This window comes from Charadrius vociferus, unplaced genomic scaffold, assembly GCF_000708025.1.
Source record: "Charadrius vociferus isolate BGI_N301 unplaced genomic scaffold, ASM70802v2 scaffold69, whole genome shotgun sequence".
In the NCBI taxonomy this organism is placed as follows: domain Eukaryota; kingdom Metazoa; phylum Chordata; class Aves; order Charadriiformes; family Charadriidae; genus Charadrius; species Charadrius vociferus.
In genome coordinates, this window is record NW_009649937.1 from 85,224 (window position 1) to 104,885 (window position 19,662).

The window sequence follows — 19,662 nt, forward strand, 5'->3', positions numbered from 1 at the left end:
AGAAAATGTTAAACTTTTCAAAGAAAAAACAAAAATCACCCATCCTTCAGTGAAGGAGATACCTGTGAACCTCAGACTTCCTCTGTCTAGGTCTTTGGGTATCTATGTGGCTAATCTTTTCTGACTACCATTTTAACACCAGATACGCTTCAATAGTCAAGAAATGTTTCAGTTCAACTTCTCATAAAAGAGAATTACCTGCGAATAGCAACGGTTAGTGCCTCTGAAGAACTAGCACAGGGACAGATTACTTCTGGTCTCAAACCTCTGGATTGAAATACATTCAGGAATGCATCACATGAAGATATCGACCCTAAAAAGAACAATCACACAATTGGAAACATTTTGCCAAAGGGAGGAAAGCTCGTGCTGCAGGATTTCAAAGTTTATACTTACTCTCAGCTCAGCTAATACAAATATGGTTGCATCCATGCACAAAACCAATATACTTTTAAACTGCCTTAGAAGACATTCCAGTCTATTAGATGTTAGATTTGGAGGAACAAAAAAACAAACAAACCCAAACCCTAGTGGTTAACAATTAATTCACTGAATGAAATTCACAACTACATACTCTCTTTCTCTGCCAGCACTCTCTAGCACTTAACATCACCAAAAGTCCTTCAGTGATCAGAGTATTTTGTCACTAACTGTAACTGTATCTGCTTCCTATATAGTTCCTATATGAGTGTTTCTTATAGAGGTCACAGAAGCAAAGCATTTAGAAATTAACATCAAATGCTTCTGACATATCTTCACTTCAGTTCAGAACTCTACCTGGCCTTTAGCACTCAGCCCAAAACGTAAAACAATACCTCATAACTTACAGCTTTGTATTTTAGAGTTCTGGAATTTGCACTTAATGCAAACCAGCAAACTTCACTGATTATACTACATCCTAGGTATAATTTCATGTCAGTTCATATAAAAGTACAGCACTGATCAAAAGATGAAGTTATAAAAATGAATTTACACAGCTAAAAGTAGCTAAGAAGTGCAAACAGCAACGAAGAAGCAGTAGCACCACTAGCATACAAATGGCATTTTAGTATAGATCAAACTGCCTAACTTTCTAAGCATCAGCTCAGAAACAGTGCTTACAAGTATTATTTTATCAAGAGGATGTCAAGGTTTCATCTTCTGCCATCACAACTTGCTGACCTCTCAACATGCAACTCCAAGGAATCAGAAATACTTTTGATTTTCTGGTGTATGAGATCCGCAAAATTAAGCAAATAAGGCATATTCTTGCCTGCTGGATAAAAAAATCTCACAGCTGCTTTTTCAGATTACTGTAAACCATATGATTGACAGAAAACGGCAAGAACCTACTGCATACTCTAGATAATAGTTGTCATAGTTTTAAGTTAAGGCTGTGACTGCTCCCATTATTATGTCCTTAACGCATGACTGAGACAAGCCCTAGGGGCACATACAGAATCAGACACACTGCAACTCAAAGATTTTACATCTACATGCAAAACTCAAGCAACTACTCGAAACTGGCATTATGATTTACTTGAAATTTTAAAAGCCTCTTTCATATTACCTTGCCAACTATTCTTTATATAAGGAATAGATCCTTCAGAACATTTTCATGAAAGTTTCGCTAGAGTGTCCTTGGTAAAGAAATACTGCTGCTGTCTCTGTTTCGCTGAAGATGAACTATAGCCAGTGGTGCTGAGCCCCTACAGTGCAGACCCAGTGTTCTGCAATTTACAGCGTGCTTTAGTTCACCTTGAACTGACACTCAGAAAATGCATCCATACTCACATGGATTAGCTCCATCTGCCACTATTAACATTCGTAAAGAGCTCAGACTGACATCTCTCTGGTCCCTCTGAGCCAAAAGTGACCAGTGCATATCACGTGATTTGACTACTGCTACACGGGCTGAAAATAAAAAGATAATTACGGTGTGTGTGCAGAACAAAATAAAGACCAATTATAAAATTAGATAAATATTTCTGTGTATTTACATAAATTTATGAAACAAATTACAAACACAGAAAACAAATACGAATGCCAAATATTTAACTACTATGACATGCATATATTCAGTGTTTCCAAATGGACTTGATTATAGAATTTAAATCTTTACTATAAATTTAAATACTGAGATAAGAAACACAGTTTCTTTAAAGGTCTATCAGATGAAGCCATCAACATCACTCATCAATGAATCTATCAGCAGATATAGTACTGAAGTGAGGTACCCACTTGCTAAAGCTGTGTGAAAGAAAGTCAGCTGGATAAAAGAACAGTGGCCTCAGACACAGCAGACATTTTATACAAACAAATTACTTTTTTTTTTTTAATCATCCAAAAAGAGATGGGTTAAGCAAAAATACTTTAAGGTTACCTTTGTACGAGCAGACTTTCTGTATCCAGGAAAGTGGATTAACCTTCATTAATGCATAGGGAATACTGATGACATGCATCCTGTTCATAACACTCTACGAGAAAAATATTAAAAAATAAACTTCCAGGTGACTAAAAGACTACACAGCATGTACCAATATTTAAAAAAAAATAAAAAATCATCACAGCTACAGCATAACTCTTACATTTAACATTTAACTGTTAGTGAAAACTATGTGTATAGTCAGTAAAAACGTAAGCTATGCCTGTGCAGTCTGTTACTGAAAAAGTAACACTTTATTTTGACGTATAAATATTGAAATATAAATAGTTTGAGAGAGTTTATCACATCATTCTGATACCAATACTCTAATCCCTAAGAGAAGCAACTTGCTGCAGCTTTTTTCATTCATTTAAATATAAATACTCACTGTTAATACCCCATGCCAAAGGCCAGCATCTCTTTTGAAATCCAAGACATTTGTTAGTGTTTCAGCTGAAAGTGAAGGAAAAACTATCAGACTTAAGAAGCATATTTATAAGAATATTTAAGAACTCAAAAGAGTTGTTAAAACAACTATGAAACTTCCAACACCACTGACAAATCAAAGCCATGCTGCCATGCCCTCTTGTCTACAACAAGCAGGCTGTTTAAGCTGAAAGTGTCTTATTCTACTTAAAACAATTATCTTTAAATTATGATTATAGGCTAGATTATTACAAAGTATTTAAGACCCTGTTTTCATTATAATACCACTTCTGTGTGTTTTTCACATATGCTGATGAAATATGCAGACTAAAACTTTAGTCTTGATGCAAAATTATTCACTTGAACTGAAAAAGTTCAGCTATATTTGCAAGAATTAAATTTAGCGAGAAATTACCATGGCTGTACCAAAATTTCTTCAATGTTTTCTCTGAGAAATTTGAACGCCTTATGTGATTTAAAAAATAGAATCAAAGATTTTTAAATCAAAGTTTCAGCCTGACTTTAGAGGGATATATTGTATTGATGAGGTGAAAATTGCTTATCACTGAGAATGGCTGCATGCACAAGAAACTGTTCTTTGGGGTATTTATTATTCTTTTTCACTCTTCACAATGTACACAGCTATTTCCCAATAAATAAAATACTTCAGTAAGTCAGCCACCTATGCATTCATTCTCAGGGCAAGAGAGCTCCAGTTGCTCTGAGACTGGTGCATAGTCTCAGTCATGAGTCTATAGAATGAAAAAATTTTGTCTTGGACTTCACCGCCAAGGGCTCTAGCCACACTGCCCAAGTCGCAGAAGGCAAAGGCAAGGACTGTGAGGATGAAGAACTGTAGAAGACCAGGTTAGAGACCAGCTCAGAACCTGAAGGTGCACAAGTCCATGGGACCTGATCAGATTTATGCATGGGTCCTGGGGGAACGGGCAGATGAAGTTATTAAGCCACTATCCATCAAATCTGAGAAGTCATGGCAGTCCGGTGAAGTTCCCACTGACTGGAAAAGGGGAAACATAACCCCCATTTTTAAAAAGGGAAATAAGGAATACCCGGGAACTACAGGCCAGTCAGTCTCACCTCTGTGCCCAGCAAGATCACAGAGCAGATCATCCTGGAAACTATGCTAAGGAACATGGAAAATAAGGGAGTGATTGGTGACAGCCAACACGGCTTCACCAAGGAAAAGTCATGCCTGAAAAATCCAGTGGCCTTCTATGAGGGGGTTACAGTGTTGGTGGACAAGAGGAGCGCAACAGATGTCATCTACCTGGACTTGTGCAAAGCATTTGACACTGTCCCGCATGACATCCTGTTATCTAAATTGGAGAGATACGGATGATTGGAGAGATGGACCACTTGGTGGATAAGGAACTGGCTGGATGGCCACTCTCAAAGGGTTGCGGTCAATGGCTCGATGTCCAAGTGGAGACCAGTGACAAGTGGCATTCCTCAGGGGTCAGAACTGGGACTGGTGCTGTTTAACATCTTTGTCGGTGACAATGGGATTGAGTGCACCCTCACCAAGTTTGCCAATGACACCAAGCTGTATGGTCGACACACTGGAGGGAAGGGATGCCATCCAGAGGAACCCAGACAGGATTGAGAGGTGGGCCCATGCCAACCTCATGAAGTTCAACAAGGCCAAGGGCAAGGTCCTGCACTTAGGTCAGGGCAATCCCGAGCACAAATACAGGCTGGGCTGAGAATGGATTGAAAGCAGCCCTGAGGAGAAGGACTTGGGGGTGTTGGTGAATTAGAAGCTCCACATAAGCCGGCAATGTGCACTTGCAGCCCAGAAAGACAACCACATCCTGGGCTGCATCAAAAGAAGCATGGCTGCAGGTTGAGGGGGGCAATTCTGCCCCCCCTACTCTGCTCTGGTGAGACCCCAACTGGAGTACTACATCCAGCTCTGGGGCCACCAAAATAAGGACACAGACTTATTGGAGTGAGTCCAAAGGAGTGCCACGAAGATGATCAGAGGGCTGGAGCATCTTTCCTGTGAAGACAGGCTGAGAGGGTTAGGGTTGTTCATCCTGGAGAAGAGAAGGCTCTGGGGAGACCTTAGAGCAGCCTTCCAGTACTTAAAGGGGGCCTGCAGGAAAGATGGGGAGGGATGCTTTATCAGGCAGTGTAGTGATAGGACGAGGGGGTAATGGTTTTAAAGTGAAAGAGAGCAGATTTAGATTAGATATTAGGAACAAATTCTTTACTGTGGGGGTGGTCAGGCACTGGAAGAAGAGGTTGCCCAGGAAAGTTGTGGAGTATGGGCTGGATGAGCATACAAGGAGGTGGACCGAAAACTGGCTGAACAACTAGGCCCAGAGAGTGGTAACTGGTGGCACAAAATCTAGGTGGACGCCTAGGGCCTCTAGCTGTGTATCCCAGGGCTCAATACTAGCTCCAATTCCAGTTCAGCATCTTCATTAATGATCTGGATGATGGGGCAGAGGGTATGCTCAGCAAGTTTGCTGATGACACAAAGCTGGAGGAACAGCTGATACACCAGTGGGTTGTGCTGTCATCCAGAGGGACCCTGGCAGGCTGAGAGAATGATCTGACAGGAACTTCATGAAGTTCAAGACGGAGAAACACAGAGTTCTCCCCACTGGGGTGGAATAACCCATGCACCAGGACATACTTAGAGCCAACCGTCAGGAGAGCAGCTTTGCAGAAAGGGTCCTGGGATTCACGGTTGTCACCAAGTTGCACATGACCCAGTGATGTGCCCTTGTGGCAAAGGCGGCTAATGGTGCAGTGGGAAGAGTACTGTCAGCTGGTCAAGGAGGTGATTCTTCCTCTCTACTCATCACTGGTGAGGCCTGCAGTACTGTTTATCTCTCTCCATTTCTCCCCAGTACAAGAGAGGGACGGAGCTACTGAAGTGAGTCTAGTGAAGGGCCACAAGGATGATTAGAAGACTGGAGCACCTGGAAAACCTTTATGTGAGGTTAACTGAGCACCGGCACAAGTTGCCCAGAGAAGTTGTGAAGTTTCCATCCTTGGAGATACTGAAAAGCCATCTGGATGTGGTCCTGGGTAACCAGCTCTAGGTGGCCCTGCTTGAGCTGAGGGTTTGGACCAGATGACCTCCAGAGGTCCCTTCAAATCTCAACCATTCTGTGATTCTGCATGTCCCAAGAGACATTAGCATACACTACCCCATTATGGGTCAAACCATGAGATTCTTCCAGGAAACAGATTTCAAAGGGAAAAGTTTTTGGTTAATGGTAGCACAGATAAACTCTATGCACATGGTCAAAATCAGGTGCAGTTCTTTGCTATTCATTGAGAGAGTGACTGAAAACAAGTAGCTCGCTCTCTGTATTCAAATCCCTATGGAGATGTTCTTTTCTAGGACATGACACTACAGCCGTAAACCAATTGCCCAAAGGAGGAAGGAAAAAAAAAAAGTGAAAGAGAGGACAGTTAGTAACTGTTAGCAATCTGCTCATGCCCTCAGATGCACTATCCAGAATCACAGATTTAGCTGAAGTAATTGGACCAGATGACTTGCATTAGGACTTGTGATCTAGGCAGGCAGGGTCATCAAAGGTGCAAGAGCAGTAAAGCCAAGCAAGTCAGGGCATTTTTAACATGGTAACTCTCAGATCAAGCTTCTTTCAGGGGTCAAGTGTCACACTTCTAGGAATCACGAAGTAGAAGAGTGATAAGGACTACGATGCATACTACACCTCACTTAGTCACGACTAGGTTTCAAGTCAAGACTTCAAAAGGCCTTACCCCTTTGGTCAACAACTGCAACTCCTTCTCCTGAGAGATAAGAAGATGCATAATTGACACCAGCCTGTCTGCATGGCACACCAGTCTGCACTGTTAGAGCAGCTACAACTGGAACTGGCAGCATCCAAAGCTATTCAAAGAGATCCAAGCTACTCAAACGGCCTCTAGGGTCAGTCTAAGAAAACTCCCTCAATGTCCACTGGGAGGGCTCTTCTAACTCTGCACGTGGGCATCTCAAATCAGCCCCCTTATGACTTCATAAAGTGGCTACTGTGTTCAAAAGGCATTAAGGAGGGCAAAAGAGATTCATAGCAAAGCTGTTTTCAAGAGGATGAAAAGTCAGTATAGCTCTTACAGCCAACTAGCAAATTTGCTAAGATTGAAAAATCCAAATGCTTGAATAAAATCAATAAGGATATGAGGTTAAAGAAATTTTAATACACATTGATTATGATTCCACAAGTGGTTTCTTACTTTCCTTCACATATCACACCAATTATGAATGAGGAATTTTGTCTTCCCTTTGCAGTTAAAGCTACTGCTGCTTATCTAAAGTTCTTTCAAGACAGTAAATATGATTTTGCAGCATAAATTGTCTGAATATTCAAAGCTATGATTATCACTTTAAAGTTGTACCTATCTAACTTACCTTCTGAATAACCACATGCCTGAGTCAATGCATGACAGTGTGCCAGCATGGAAGCATGAGATATAGTAATGCCCACTGTGCTGCCCTCTTTACTTGTTTTGTACTGAAAAGAGAAAGTTTACACAAGCATCAGATTAACAACAAAATCCAGAAAATTTACACTAGTGAACTGAAGTAATATTTTATTATAAAAATGAAGTAAGCTTTAAAAAAAAAAATCAAAAACGTAGCATAAAAGATACATTTATGTTCAGAGAATATACTAATATCATATGAAATCTGACTGTTTCTCTACCCCAATTAAACAAATTTTCCCAGGGATCCAAAAATGCCAATTATACCCAATCTTTAATCTCACTCAAAACAACCACTCAAATGACAGTTTGCCTGGCAACCTTGAGAGAAACATTCTTGTTCCACAGTTAAAAATATTATAGTTATCTCTTTCACTGCATCAAGAGATTAAATGAAAAAATCATGCTGTGACAAACTACAATAGAGTAACTGTAAGTTAGACATATTATGTTGAATCACCTCAATGTAAGCAATCTCAGCACTGGCATCCCGTACTTGCGGATGCCAGTCCTTAGTCGGTTTTGCCAGATGCTTCCCATCAATCACAAACCAAATGAGACGAGGCCAGCCTTCAAAGAAAAAGAAAAGTGACTGTCATTACAGCTCAAAAAATCATTTTTTTCCCTAGTATTCAGGGATAACAGGAGGCAAGCAAAAGCTGCAGCATCACCAGCCTGACAGGAAGAAGCAGCACTAGGTACTACCTTGACAATGAAGGCAGTTCTTCTTTATATGGCAGTTGTTTTTCATGTGTAAACTAGAAGCATGCAAGAAAACTCAAAGATTACTGTTTAATAGCAACAATGGATACACCCACTTTTTATCCTATGAAGAAATTTGAGTAGTTTAAAAACATACCTTTGAATGTAACCACCTCACCAGTCTGAGCTTTAGGAAGGCCTTTTTGACAGGCATCAGTGGTTAAAGCTAGTGTTACTCCACAGCTGCCCAAAAGAAACCCAATCTGCTGGCTGCCAGCATCCTACAGAAAAACCATGTTATAGCAAAATTACAAATAATGAAGCTTTTGTACAGTTTACTATAACTTTTCCATGTTTAGAAAATACAAAGCAAATTTATATCACAGAAAAAAACAAACTGCTAGCCCATAAGACTGTTTATGGAAGACAAAAGACTGAAGTCTATGCCCAAAAGGCTTAGTGCCAACTAAGTTAGGTTTGGCAGTAGATCTGGCAAGCAATGGTAGCAAAGTAGCATCAAAAGCAATGGTTGTGCATCCCTCTTCAACCCAACAGAGTTGTTTATAAGTTCTGGGAAATCAGAGAGATGATGCTGTCCTGAAGCACTGAAGAGCACAGCCTGTAGCTTTTCAGCTCTTCCGTAATAATCAAAATGTGTGTGGGATTATAACCGTATTTCCAGTAACTATGGTGTCTCTGGCTGCCTGTGTTCTCATTACTCAGCACGACAGCTGAAAAGACAGCATTTCCTATTAGCTTCAAACTATTTCCCCCTTTCCCTAACTAAATATTAAACACTTTCCAAGCATAACATGCACTGAGTAGTTCAGCTGATGCACCATACTGCTTTCAAAACTGCAGGCTCTGAGGAGTCCTATATAAGGACTATAGGATTTAGACATCCCCCAACTTTATTTATTTAAGAAACCATAAAAATGTTGAATGTATTTGCCTACCTTTCTTGTTAGTGGAACTTCTATTGGGACAGGAATAAGTTCCGCCAGGAGACATCCATAAAATGCTACCATAAACATAACTGGATCACTATTAGGAAATACGAGAGCTACCTACAAAAATACAATAAAATAACAAGAAATGTTTTTTGTTGTCATTGGGGGGGGGAGAAGGGCTGCTTTTGTGAGGAAAAAAAATCTTCACAACAATGTTAAGTTTCATATTTAAACTAGGAACAGAAATAATACATAATGTGATAACATACAAGTATGTACACAGTATTACAAGGCTTTCTCTAGCTAATGCTATTCCTCACTGTCTATTTTATCCATACAGACCATTTCAAACAGAAGCCTACCCGGTCTCCAGGCTTCAGCAGTGGTGCATTCTTAGTGATTAGCTTGTTTAGCAGGGTATATGCTAACTTCAAGCTTCGACTCCACAGCTTGCCTAAAGAAAAAAAACCACAATACAGTAATATAAAAATAGAGACAAAAATTTTAATATTTAACAGGCAAATCTCAGTGCCTTATACATGCATTAGGCAAGTTGTTTGTATTAGAACAGGGTCAAGCAGAACATAAGCAAGTAATTGGGGAAAAGCAAACATTACTCTTGTGAAAGCCATTCCATCTCACAAACCTACTGATTTCTCCCAATGTTTCAGTGCAAGTGTACACACACACAGAGTCTGATTGATATAATCTAACTGCATTTCCAAAAGGCACTTAACAAGACTCCTTCCTAAGGGCTCTTAGCAAACTGCTTGGGATAAAAAGAAAAATCGTAAACTGGACAAAAAATTAACTGAAATTTTAGAAACAAAGGGTAGGAATAAATGCCACAATATCTGTCTCTGTGAAATGCCAATTCAGTGCCCAGTAGTGATCTACACAGCTCTCAATAATTTAGAACAAAAACTTATTCCAAGCTACTAAATACAAAGACAACAATCTAACTACTTATTTGACACAGTATAAAAATCAATTTTTAATTTGTAGTCCCCCCTCAAAAAAAGAGCTTTGCTAAAAAAAAATCTATTTATAGAAAACTGAGCAACAGCAAAACCATTCCACTGTAAATAGTAAATCAAAGCAAGAAGAACCCCCCAAAGAAACATGCCGTGGCAAACCACATGCATTTGGAACTCAGCTTTCTAGTAAGGAGTCTTTATCACAGACTGACATCCACACTGAATCCCTTCAGATCATGAAGCAACCATCAGTTACTTTGTGTTTATCAGTCTCAAACTTCTTCAATTCAACTGTGTTTTTTTTTTCTGTATAATTTCCAGTTATACAAAAAAAAATTACACAGGAATCAAGTACATCAAATGCAGTGCAGCTGGCAGAGAGTCCAAGCACAATTCAGAGTTTGGCTTCTTTTTAGTTTGTCTTTTGCTTTCTTTTATGTAAAACTAAATATGATATTCTAATCAATTCTCAAAGCTCCACTGCAAAGTAATGAAACTAATGCAGCTGCTCAGTTACATTTCCTGTAAGCATACTTCATCTGTAAGAATGCATACAAGTAATTTTAACATTCTAACATATTATACAACGACATGCTGCAGATAGCTGTCCCGAGGGACACAATTATCTTCCAAAAAAATGCAATTACCCTAATATTTCCACTTCGTTGATACAGGCAAGTTTCCCTTCCCACAATAACATCCTTAATATGCTTCTGAAGTACAAGTCTTTTCTATAAGGATATGCAATAACATGCTAAAATTTCATATCTACTCTAGGAATCTGAAGAGTCTATTATTAGTCATTTGTTACTTCTTCCTCTTTTACACCAGCCTATTTTTTGTTTTCTTTTAAGGGAAAAAACCCACAATTGTTTGAAATTTACAAATACCCACTTGTAAAGAATCAATACCATATACATTTTTCCTTCATTAACTTTCTTTAAAGTATTTTTCATATGAAATTAATTAATAATTTGCATTTGAATAGCAATCACAAAGTATCTGTCATGAGCACAGTCCCTCTTAAGTAGAGCAAATCATTCATTCCACAATGAATGCCTAATTCTTCTTACCATAGGTAAGTGTATAAATAGCTTTCCCAGTCGTATCCAATGCCGTCAGACAAGGGGCTTTCGGTTGGGTAGTTCCCCAGCGCTGCAGGGCAGCTAGCAGAGAAGGTGGCCAGTTAGTTACCACCCCTAAGGGTTCACCTTTAAGTACATTCATTTGGTTTCCTTCAGGCTTTGGTTGATTTGGGTCAGGCTGTTGCACTAAAACCAGAGCACAATAAAATGTCAAATGTCAATCCTTACAAAATGAGCAAGTTACACTTAACAGACTATTCTATGAAGCATTCTCACCTTCCTCTTCCTCACAGCTATCATTACCTTCTCTGCTTTATGATGATGCTATACTAATCCTCTGTTGGCTTCACAAAAAAAGGATTACCATCACTTTGGAGTTCTGATTCTGCATTATTCAAGGGACCTGGCCACAGGAACACAATTTTACTCTCTAGTTCACTCTTTTTCTCTACTTTGGAAAGATTATATTTTCTGCTGTTTGTTCTGCACATCCATTTAAATGAAAGCCTACACCAAGTCAAGAAGTGTTATCAGAGAGAATGGCTTCAGTGACAATTTATTTTTGCTGCACCAAATTCTCAACAGGTGATGAAGAATGACACTATGCCTCTGTCCCAATATATATTGGGGGAAAAAAAAAATCCAGATTAAATGCTCCTGGTATGGATTACCTACAACTAAAACTGTACCACTCACAGAATATTTTGTTTGATTTCGAGGTCATTTCTCTCAACTGTGGAACACTGCAGGGGTTGTACGCCATTTGCTCTCTGAGTAGCATGCTGTTAAAATCTCTCCAAGCTGCTGAAGAAGGTGAAGTTCCTTGATCTTAGTTAGCAAAACAAAGTCATAGTTGGATTTAGCTAACACTAAATCTTGCAATAACTAAAATTAAAAGTTCAAAGTGATGCTCTCAGCTCTCCACAATGACATACACGCAACCTCAACGAAAGTGTGCCTGAAAAATCTTCAGTGAAAACGAGAACTGCAGTCACTTTATATCTTAGAGTATCAAACAAACAGTACAGAGAATCTAGGAGCAGCTGCTCAAAAATATCACATAGAGCAAAATTTTCATTTAATCTTTAAGACTAAAAGAACAGAACAGAAATCATTCTCCAAAATTAGCTGATGCAACTGTTTTTAAAGGCAGCTACATATTGCTAAGCAACTTCTACATTTGTTAGAGATGTTTTTCTTTCCGCCTAGACACATGCATTCAGAGAAAAAAATAGTGGTTTTCAGCTGAGCAATATCTGCAAAGCACGTACAAGCACTATCCTTTCATGTAGTCCACAGATAAGACGTATTACACAGTGCACTCAATGCATTTAAATCCTCTGAACCTCTAAAATGTTTCTGGATTTCAAGAGGATATTAACATGCATACAAACAGTATTATCATAATAAATTCCAGTTACTAGCAAATAACTAACTCATCTTACTGTATTTGAGCACTGACCAGCTACAAAGCAGCTTTCCAGAGTAGGACATGGGGTGCTTGTAGACAAGCAGCTTGAATGTGAGCCGCCAAAGAGGCTGTGGAATCTCCATGTTTGGAGATGCTCAGAACTGGACTGGACATGGCCTTGAGCAGCCTGATCTAGTTAGACCTAGCATATGACCTTTCTCTCTCCAATGAAACAACTCCACCATGATTTGTTTTCTATTGGGAAGAGAAAAAGAAAACACTTGCTAAAATGTATCAGTTCTTTCATGAACCGCTTACACAGAGTGAAAAGGTATTTGAAAGAAAATTAACCTTCTAGAAGTTCTTCAAAATCATCAACAAAAAACTCTTTCAAAGGTGGTCGCTTTGGTCGTTTCAAGGTATTTAGAAGTTGCTGGATTTTAGAGGACACTCTGCTATTCACTGGTACACCTGCCAAACAGAAAAAAAATTCTTACTTACCATATATTAATAAACATACACTAAAACACAAGCTGCCACATTGCTGACAACATCACTCTAAGCTCACTGCAGCTTTCAGGTGGAAGAGTCATTCAAGATGAGCAGCTTGTTTGGAAAAAAACAGCTTTAATCAGCAACAGTTTCAACGATGGATTATTTGTTTCAAAATAATGCTGATCCCTAGCTACTTGGCTGATGCATATACCTTCTCACACTTTTAATTTAGCTTTTCAAACTGCTGACTCCATGAGATTCTAATACAAACCTGAAGAATGTTCTTTTCTTCAAGAGTCTCTGTATTTGCTACATCTTAACATTTATTCATTTCTGAAAGTCTGAGAATGCTTGGAAAAAATAAGTGAATCTTTCAATATTTTACAGGGCTAGCAAAAAATAATCACAACACAAACCACTGTTGAATACTGATTTTCATTTGTATGTCTGATATATTTATTTTAAATTAAATATAAATGTGTTTGTTTATATTTATTGAAATATAAACCTCTGGGGCAATATAAAATTAAAGTGTGAGACTAAAGGGCTTACATTGCCTTTTACGACAGAAATATACAGAAATGCAGACATGCCTCCCACCAGCAGAACAGGGGATATGCAGTACAGTGTCCTCTCCTGTGGCAGACTGACAGATACACCATACTACTGTAAAGCTTTGGAGGGGCAGACACATAGCACACGATGGGTGTCAAGCTGTTATGCATTTGCTTATTCAGAAAAAGGGACATAGATTGAAAGATAGGAGGTTTATAATACAATCACCATCTGCAGTTTCCAAAATGCTGCTGTTGTAGCCTCTGGGAACTCCTCGTACTGATGCTACCTGTGGACGCTCATGATATAAATGCTCCACCAGGCCAGTGGTTACATCTGGAGGTGCAGAGTGGTTATCTGTAGAAATGGAAGAAAGACATGGGACCTCATCAGTCATCTTAAGAATCAATTATCTCCAAAGTTGTTTCTTATAGCATTCTTGCTGTTTTCTTATGTGTTTTTAACAAAACTCTAATGTCTCTAATCAAACTGTAACCAAAATCTTTTCGATACAGGAGGAATCCTGGAAAGAACTGCCGTGTCTCTCCAGGGTGGAAAGGAGCTATTCCAACTTTCAAAGGGATCCAAACAAATTCTGACAAATAAAGAGAGCGGTGGGTCAGTCCATCACTTCAAGGTGAAAGCAGGAAGATTCATTATGAGCAAACAGCAGAAGCCTACAAAGAAAGCCTGTCTCATGTCTCTCAGAAGAAATTCAGGCACTCAAAGTCTCACCACAAAAACTGGAATGACTAGTTTAAAGCCCATTGGAAAAGAAAGGGACAAAAGCATAAGGTTTAAAAGATTGGAACTTTTGCCCCAGGAAAACATGAAGCACTTATCTACATTCTGCAAGCTGTAAGAGGAAGACTTTTCCTGAGAAACACAGATTAAGATTTAAGATGGCAAAGATAGCACACTTAGGTCTGAACATATCTTGAGGATGGACGCGGATAGATGAGAGACTTCCTCAGAGGAAAGTAACTGCTGACTTAAAAAACTGTCACTTGCAGTTTGTAAGACCAGTCACGGTTTTCCTTTAGCAGCTTTTCTTACCACCTGTTTTTAACAGTCTCAAAATGATACTGTAGGAAAAAGCTTCCTGTTTATGTTGTGGTACAGACACAGTATATTCTTCACTGGGGCATCTATCAATGAGAACAGCTGGAATGCCTGTAACACTCAAAAAAATCTGTGGTGTAGATGCCAATATTATACACACACACTGCTCACAACAGATAACTTTAGCAAAAGGTTTTCTGAGGCAAGAGGTGGTCATTTGTGGCCAGGCATGACACGCTGTTTCATTTTAATGATGTGCACCATAAGCAATAAATACTTAATTTTTTTTATGATGTATATTTACATAGGGAAAGCAGCGCATTTCTCAAATCCTCACATACTCACAGGGGCTTGAGAACCATCTTGTAACAACCTTGAGGCAAAAGTGCTTGGAACTGCACCACGTTTCTGTGCTGCAAAACAATGCTTAGGGAATATTGTCATTCCAAAATTGTGGCCTAGATTATGGAATGGTTTTGAATGGAATCACAAGTTAGGAAATGGCAGTATCTGGGAGAAGTGTTCAAACAAGACAAAACAAGAACTAGATGCCCGAAACATTCAGAATTTTCATGAGTAAAAATAGGAGTGCAACAGGAAAGAGCTCAAGAACACAATGCTGCACTGTGCTGGAGGAACTGCCTGGGGTCACACAGCTCTGCAGTGATACCCCTTGAAGGACCTCGGCATGCCACAAATCCCGCAGAAAGAACTCCTGCCACAAATCCTGCAGAAAGCATAGGGAGAGCTAGGCAGTGCTGTGAAATACATACGTTACCCCACCCATTCTGAGGAAACTCAAAGCACTCATAGCTTTGTTCATAGATTTCCAGAGCTGACATACAAGCCGCCAGAATATCTCTAAGCAGTTTTAGAGGGATCACCGGAATAAAAAAATAAAACCATACCCATATTTTCCAATGGTCATCACTGCAATGCCAATTTTTGTATTGTAGAGACATGTCTTGCTGGGCACTAAGCAAGGACAGCAAATTCCTTCCATGTGGATAAGGCACAAGAAGGACAAAGTATCACTTAACGTGTCTGACAAATGCCTGAATTTAGAATTAGTAACAAGAAAAGGTGACAACTATGTGTAAAACCGATCTCTATAACCACTTTACAGAGCGTATAGAAAGCCCATGTATTCAGAGTAAATTGAAATGCTGCCACTGTGTTCTATACACTTTTTGAGTTACTTTTTGGTGGTTTTTTTTCCTTTGCTTTACCAAATTCCCAAAACACAGACTTCATGCAGCATACAAACTTATCACAGAAAAGGACACAGAGTCGAATGTACCTGGTTCCCATATTGCAGTACTAGCCCACAAGTCCATACTTGAATGCACCAGCAAGAATTACAATTAGGGATATATCTGCAGTGTGGCTTCATCAGTGGAAGGCCCCAAAATGGCATTCTTATAGATGAAGTTGTCACCACTACACATTAAGGTGACTCAAAATGTACACTCAAAGTGATGCACACATAGGTACAAATATAACAATCAAGAGAGAGGACAAGGGAGACTGAAACACATTATGAGATTTGGTGCACATATAGGTCAAAAGCTGTGCATAAAGTACAGACGCTGAAATGCTGAACAGATGCAGGTTTTACTATGTGTATTCCTGTTGTGAAAAAGCAACCTTCTGTCCACATGCATGAGGCAGATATTTGAAATACAAAAGCTCTGCAACTAGATGCTCAGAAAATAACATAAGGAAGAAGCTATTTGGGAACACTTACAGAAAAGCTGTGTACTTGAGAACAGCTCAAAGAAATCACACAAAAAATGAGAAGGCTCAGAAAAGAAACAAAAAATCCATTAACAATCATTCCTAACTCAAAACAAGCACAAGAAATATCTATATATGGGGGACATTTAAAAGAAGTTTATTAAATTGTATTGGAACAATAAATTAAAAAAAAAGAGTCCACCAAGACAGCCAGAACACAAAATAGTATCCACAAGCCACTACTTCATTCTTGCATTTCGTCTTCAATAAACTCTTTGAAACTGCTTCTAACACACCTCACTCTTACAACTCCTGTAAAACTGCTTTCAGAGCCGCAGCAGCTCAAAACACCTACACTTATAACCCTGCTTCCCCTTAAGAAAAGGAATTGTACTTTTAAGTCTTTCAATAAATACCATGATAATCCATTTTTCCAGTTACTCTAACAAGAGCTGAGTTGGTAAATACTCCACAGTTGAGATGGTGACCTTGAAAAAAACCTAGATGTGCTGCTACCCTTACTCATTTTAAAGAAAATATTACACTAAAAGAAAAAAAAAAAAAGCCCCCAAAACAACATGTAGATGTTGTCCTTGCTTTTATAGGTGAAAGACAAACAGCTCAAAAATAATGCATGTTGCTATCTGACTTTATTGTAAATACTATAACCTTGCACTTCCAACGTGGCAGTCAATTGTTTGGGAATTTAGTACAATCTTCATTAAAAACACAAGCTGGAGAAGATGAGCTGCAAGGGAACAATCTGCTAAATTTAAATTCTCCAACATAACAAAATTGTGAACAGTTATTCAGTACATAGTCAAAATACAGAATATTTTAGTAAGGCATAATATTTAAAATATGCAAGATGCCTTTTATATTGCTGATGTCAGCACACTCACATTAACTGAGAAACTAAACTCTGCTTTTATGCTCTAGGACAAATCAAAGCGGTCCTTTCTGAAAGGACACTAGTATTTATGAATAATCAAAAATTTTGTAATGTAAGAACTGAGTAAGTTTTCCTATTCCTGTGAGCAAGGAAGTCTATAAACAAACACAGTAGAGCAGCCAAAGGACAATGAGGCTGATGGTCCAAATACACCAGAGGAGCCGCCAGGACTGGAAAGGCCTACTCACCGTATTAAGACTACATCTACAAGGAAGAAAAGAAGGGTTATAGTCGTGGGCAACTCAGCTCTCAGGGGACCAGAGGGTCCGATATGTAGGGCAGACCCCACTCTTAGGGAAGTCTGCTGCCTCCCTGGGGCACGGGTCAGGGACATCACAAAGAGACTCCCCTAGCCTGGTGCAGCCCTCAGACTACTACCCACTGCTCCTGTTCCATGTGGGGGGCGACAAAAGTGCAAATCAAAGTGCAAAAATGATTAAAAGAGATATCAGGGCATTGGGACAGTTAGTACGGGAATCTGGAGCACAGGTTATTTTTTCATCCCTACTTCCAGTTGCAGGCAATGACATTGAAAGTAACAGATGAGCTCAGTCTGTTAATACATGGCTCCGTGGCTGGTGTCACTGCCACAATTTTGGGTTTTTCAACAATGGAATGGCCTATGCAGCACCAGGCCTGCTGGCAACAGACAGGGATTTTCTCACTCAAAGGGGGAGAATGGTTTTTGCCCAAGAATTAGCAGGGCTCATTAACAGGGCTTTAAACTAGACTTGACGGGGGAGGGGGGTATTATTGGGTTTGCCGGTGACCAGCCAAGGGATGTTGTACCAAGCAAAGAGGAACGGGGTTCTAGTGAGGGTCTGCAGCCGTTTGCTCCGAAAGGTGCTGGCTATGCTGCAGCGTGCTTAAAGTCTTACACAGACAAGCCAGGAGCTCCTGGACCAACAGGAGCAAATGGGGAGGCACCATTAATACATGGCAAAGGAATGCCACCTGTAGAGCAGTGCAAAGTAATTACAGCTGCTCCAGCCAAGTCAGCCTCAACAAAGACATGGCTGAAGTGCCTCTTTGCAAATGCACATAGCATGGGGAACAAACAGGAAGAGCTAGAGATGTGCGTATGCCCCCAAGGCTATGATCTCCTTGGCATCGTAGAAACACGGTGGGATGACTCCAACGACTGGAGTGTTGGCATGGAAGGCTACAGGCTCTTCAGAAGAGACAGGCAAGGGAAACGAGGAGGCGGTGTTGCCTTATATGTCAATGAGCAGATGGAATGCATGGAGCTCAGCCTAGGGATGGATAAAGAGCCAACTGAAAGCCTACAGGTCAGGTTTAAAGGCAAAACAGGAGCAGGGGACATTACAGTGGGGGTCTGCTACAGGCCACCTGACCAAGAAGACCGAGTGGATGAAGCCCTCTATAGATAGATAGGGGCGCCATCACATTCACAGACCCTGGTCCTCATGGGTGACTTCAACCACCCCGACATCTGTTGGAAGGGTAACACAACAGGGAATAGGCCATCCAGGAGGTTCTTGGATTGCATTGACGACAACGTCCTTCTCCAAATGGTTGAGGAGCCAGTGAGGAGAGGAACTATGCTGGACCTTGTCCTTACCAACAAGGAGAGGCTGGTAGACAGTGTCACACTCAAGGGTAGCCTGACCATGAAATGGTTGAGTTCGAGATCCTCGAGGCAGCGAGGAAGGTGCGCAGCAAACTGACCACCCTGGACTTTGGGAGAACAGACTTTGGCCTCTTGAAGAATCTGCACTGGATGAAGGGATGAAGCGCTGGAGGGACGAAGGGCCCAAGAAAGTTGGTTAATATTCAACGATCACCTCCTCCAAGCTCAGGAGTGATGCATCCCTACAAAGAGAAAGGCAGGCAGAAAAGCCAGGAGGCCTGCATGGATGGACAAGGAGCTCCTGGACATGAACAAAAGCAAAAAGGAGGCCTATAGGGAGTGAAAACAGGGGCGGGTAGCCTGGGAGGAATACAGAGGAATCGTTTGAGCAGCCAGGGATCAGGTTAGACAAGCTAAAGCCCAGATAGAACTACATCTGGCCAGGGACATTAAGACAAACAAAAAATCCTTTAAGTATATCAGCAAGAAAAGACTAGGGAAGATGTGGGCCCTCTCTGGAAGGAAACACAAGAACTGGTTGCCCGGGACAGAGGCAGAGCTGAGGTACTCAATGACGTTTTTGCCTCAGTCTTAACTGGCAAGGACTGTAGCCACACTGCCCATAATGCAGAACGCAAAGGCAAGGATTGGGAAAATGAAGAACCGCCCACTGTAGGTGAAGATCAAGTAGGAGACCACCTGAGAAACCTGAAGGAGCACAAGTCCATGGGACCTGATTAGATACATCCATGAGTCCTGAGGGACCTGGCGGATGAAGTTGCTAGGCCAAGAGCCATCATATTTGAGAAGTCGTGGCAGTCTGGTGA

At 40.3% G+C, this 19,662-nt stretch overlaps 1 protein-coding gene across 1 annotated transcript in view; it reads right to left on the reverse strand.

The window, feature by feature from the left end:
- Positions 1–19,662, reverse strand: part of DIP2A (DIP2 disco-interacting protein 2 homolog A (Drosophila)) — a 152,560-nt gene that overhangs the window by 39,987 nt on the left and 92,911 nt on the right. The window contains exons 6-17 of the mRNA XM_009891397.1: positions 13,722–13,850; positions 12,795–12,914; positions 11,021–11,218; positions 9,333–9,424; positions 8,977–9,087; positions 8,178–8,301; positions 7,779–7,888; positions 7,245–7,347; positions 2,793–2,857; positions 2,363–2,456; positions 1,774–1,893; positions 199–313 (exon numbers count right to left, since the gene is read on the reverse strand). Of these exons, the coding sequence (XP_009889699.1) occupies positions 199–313; positions 1,774–1,893; positions 2,363–2,456; positions 2,793–2,857; positions 7,245–7,347; positions 7,779–7,888; positions 8,178–8,301; positions 8,977–9,087; positions 9,333–9,424; positions 11,021–11,218; positions 12,795–12,914; positions 13,722–13,850 (1,381 nt within the window). The remainder of the gene's footprint in view (positions 1–198; positions 314–1,773; positions 1,894–2,362; positions 2,457–2,792; positions 2,858–7,244; positions 7,348–7,778; positions 7,889–8,177; positions 8,302–8,976; positions 9,088–9,332; positions 9,425–11,020; positions 11,219–12,794; positions 12,915–13,721; positions 13,851–19,662) is intronic.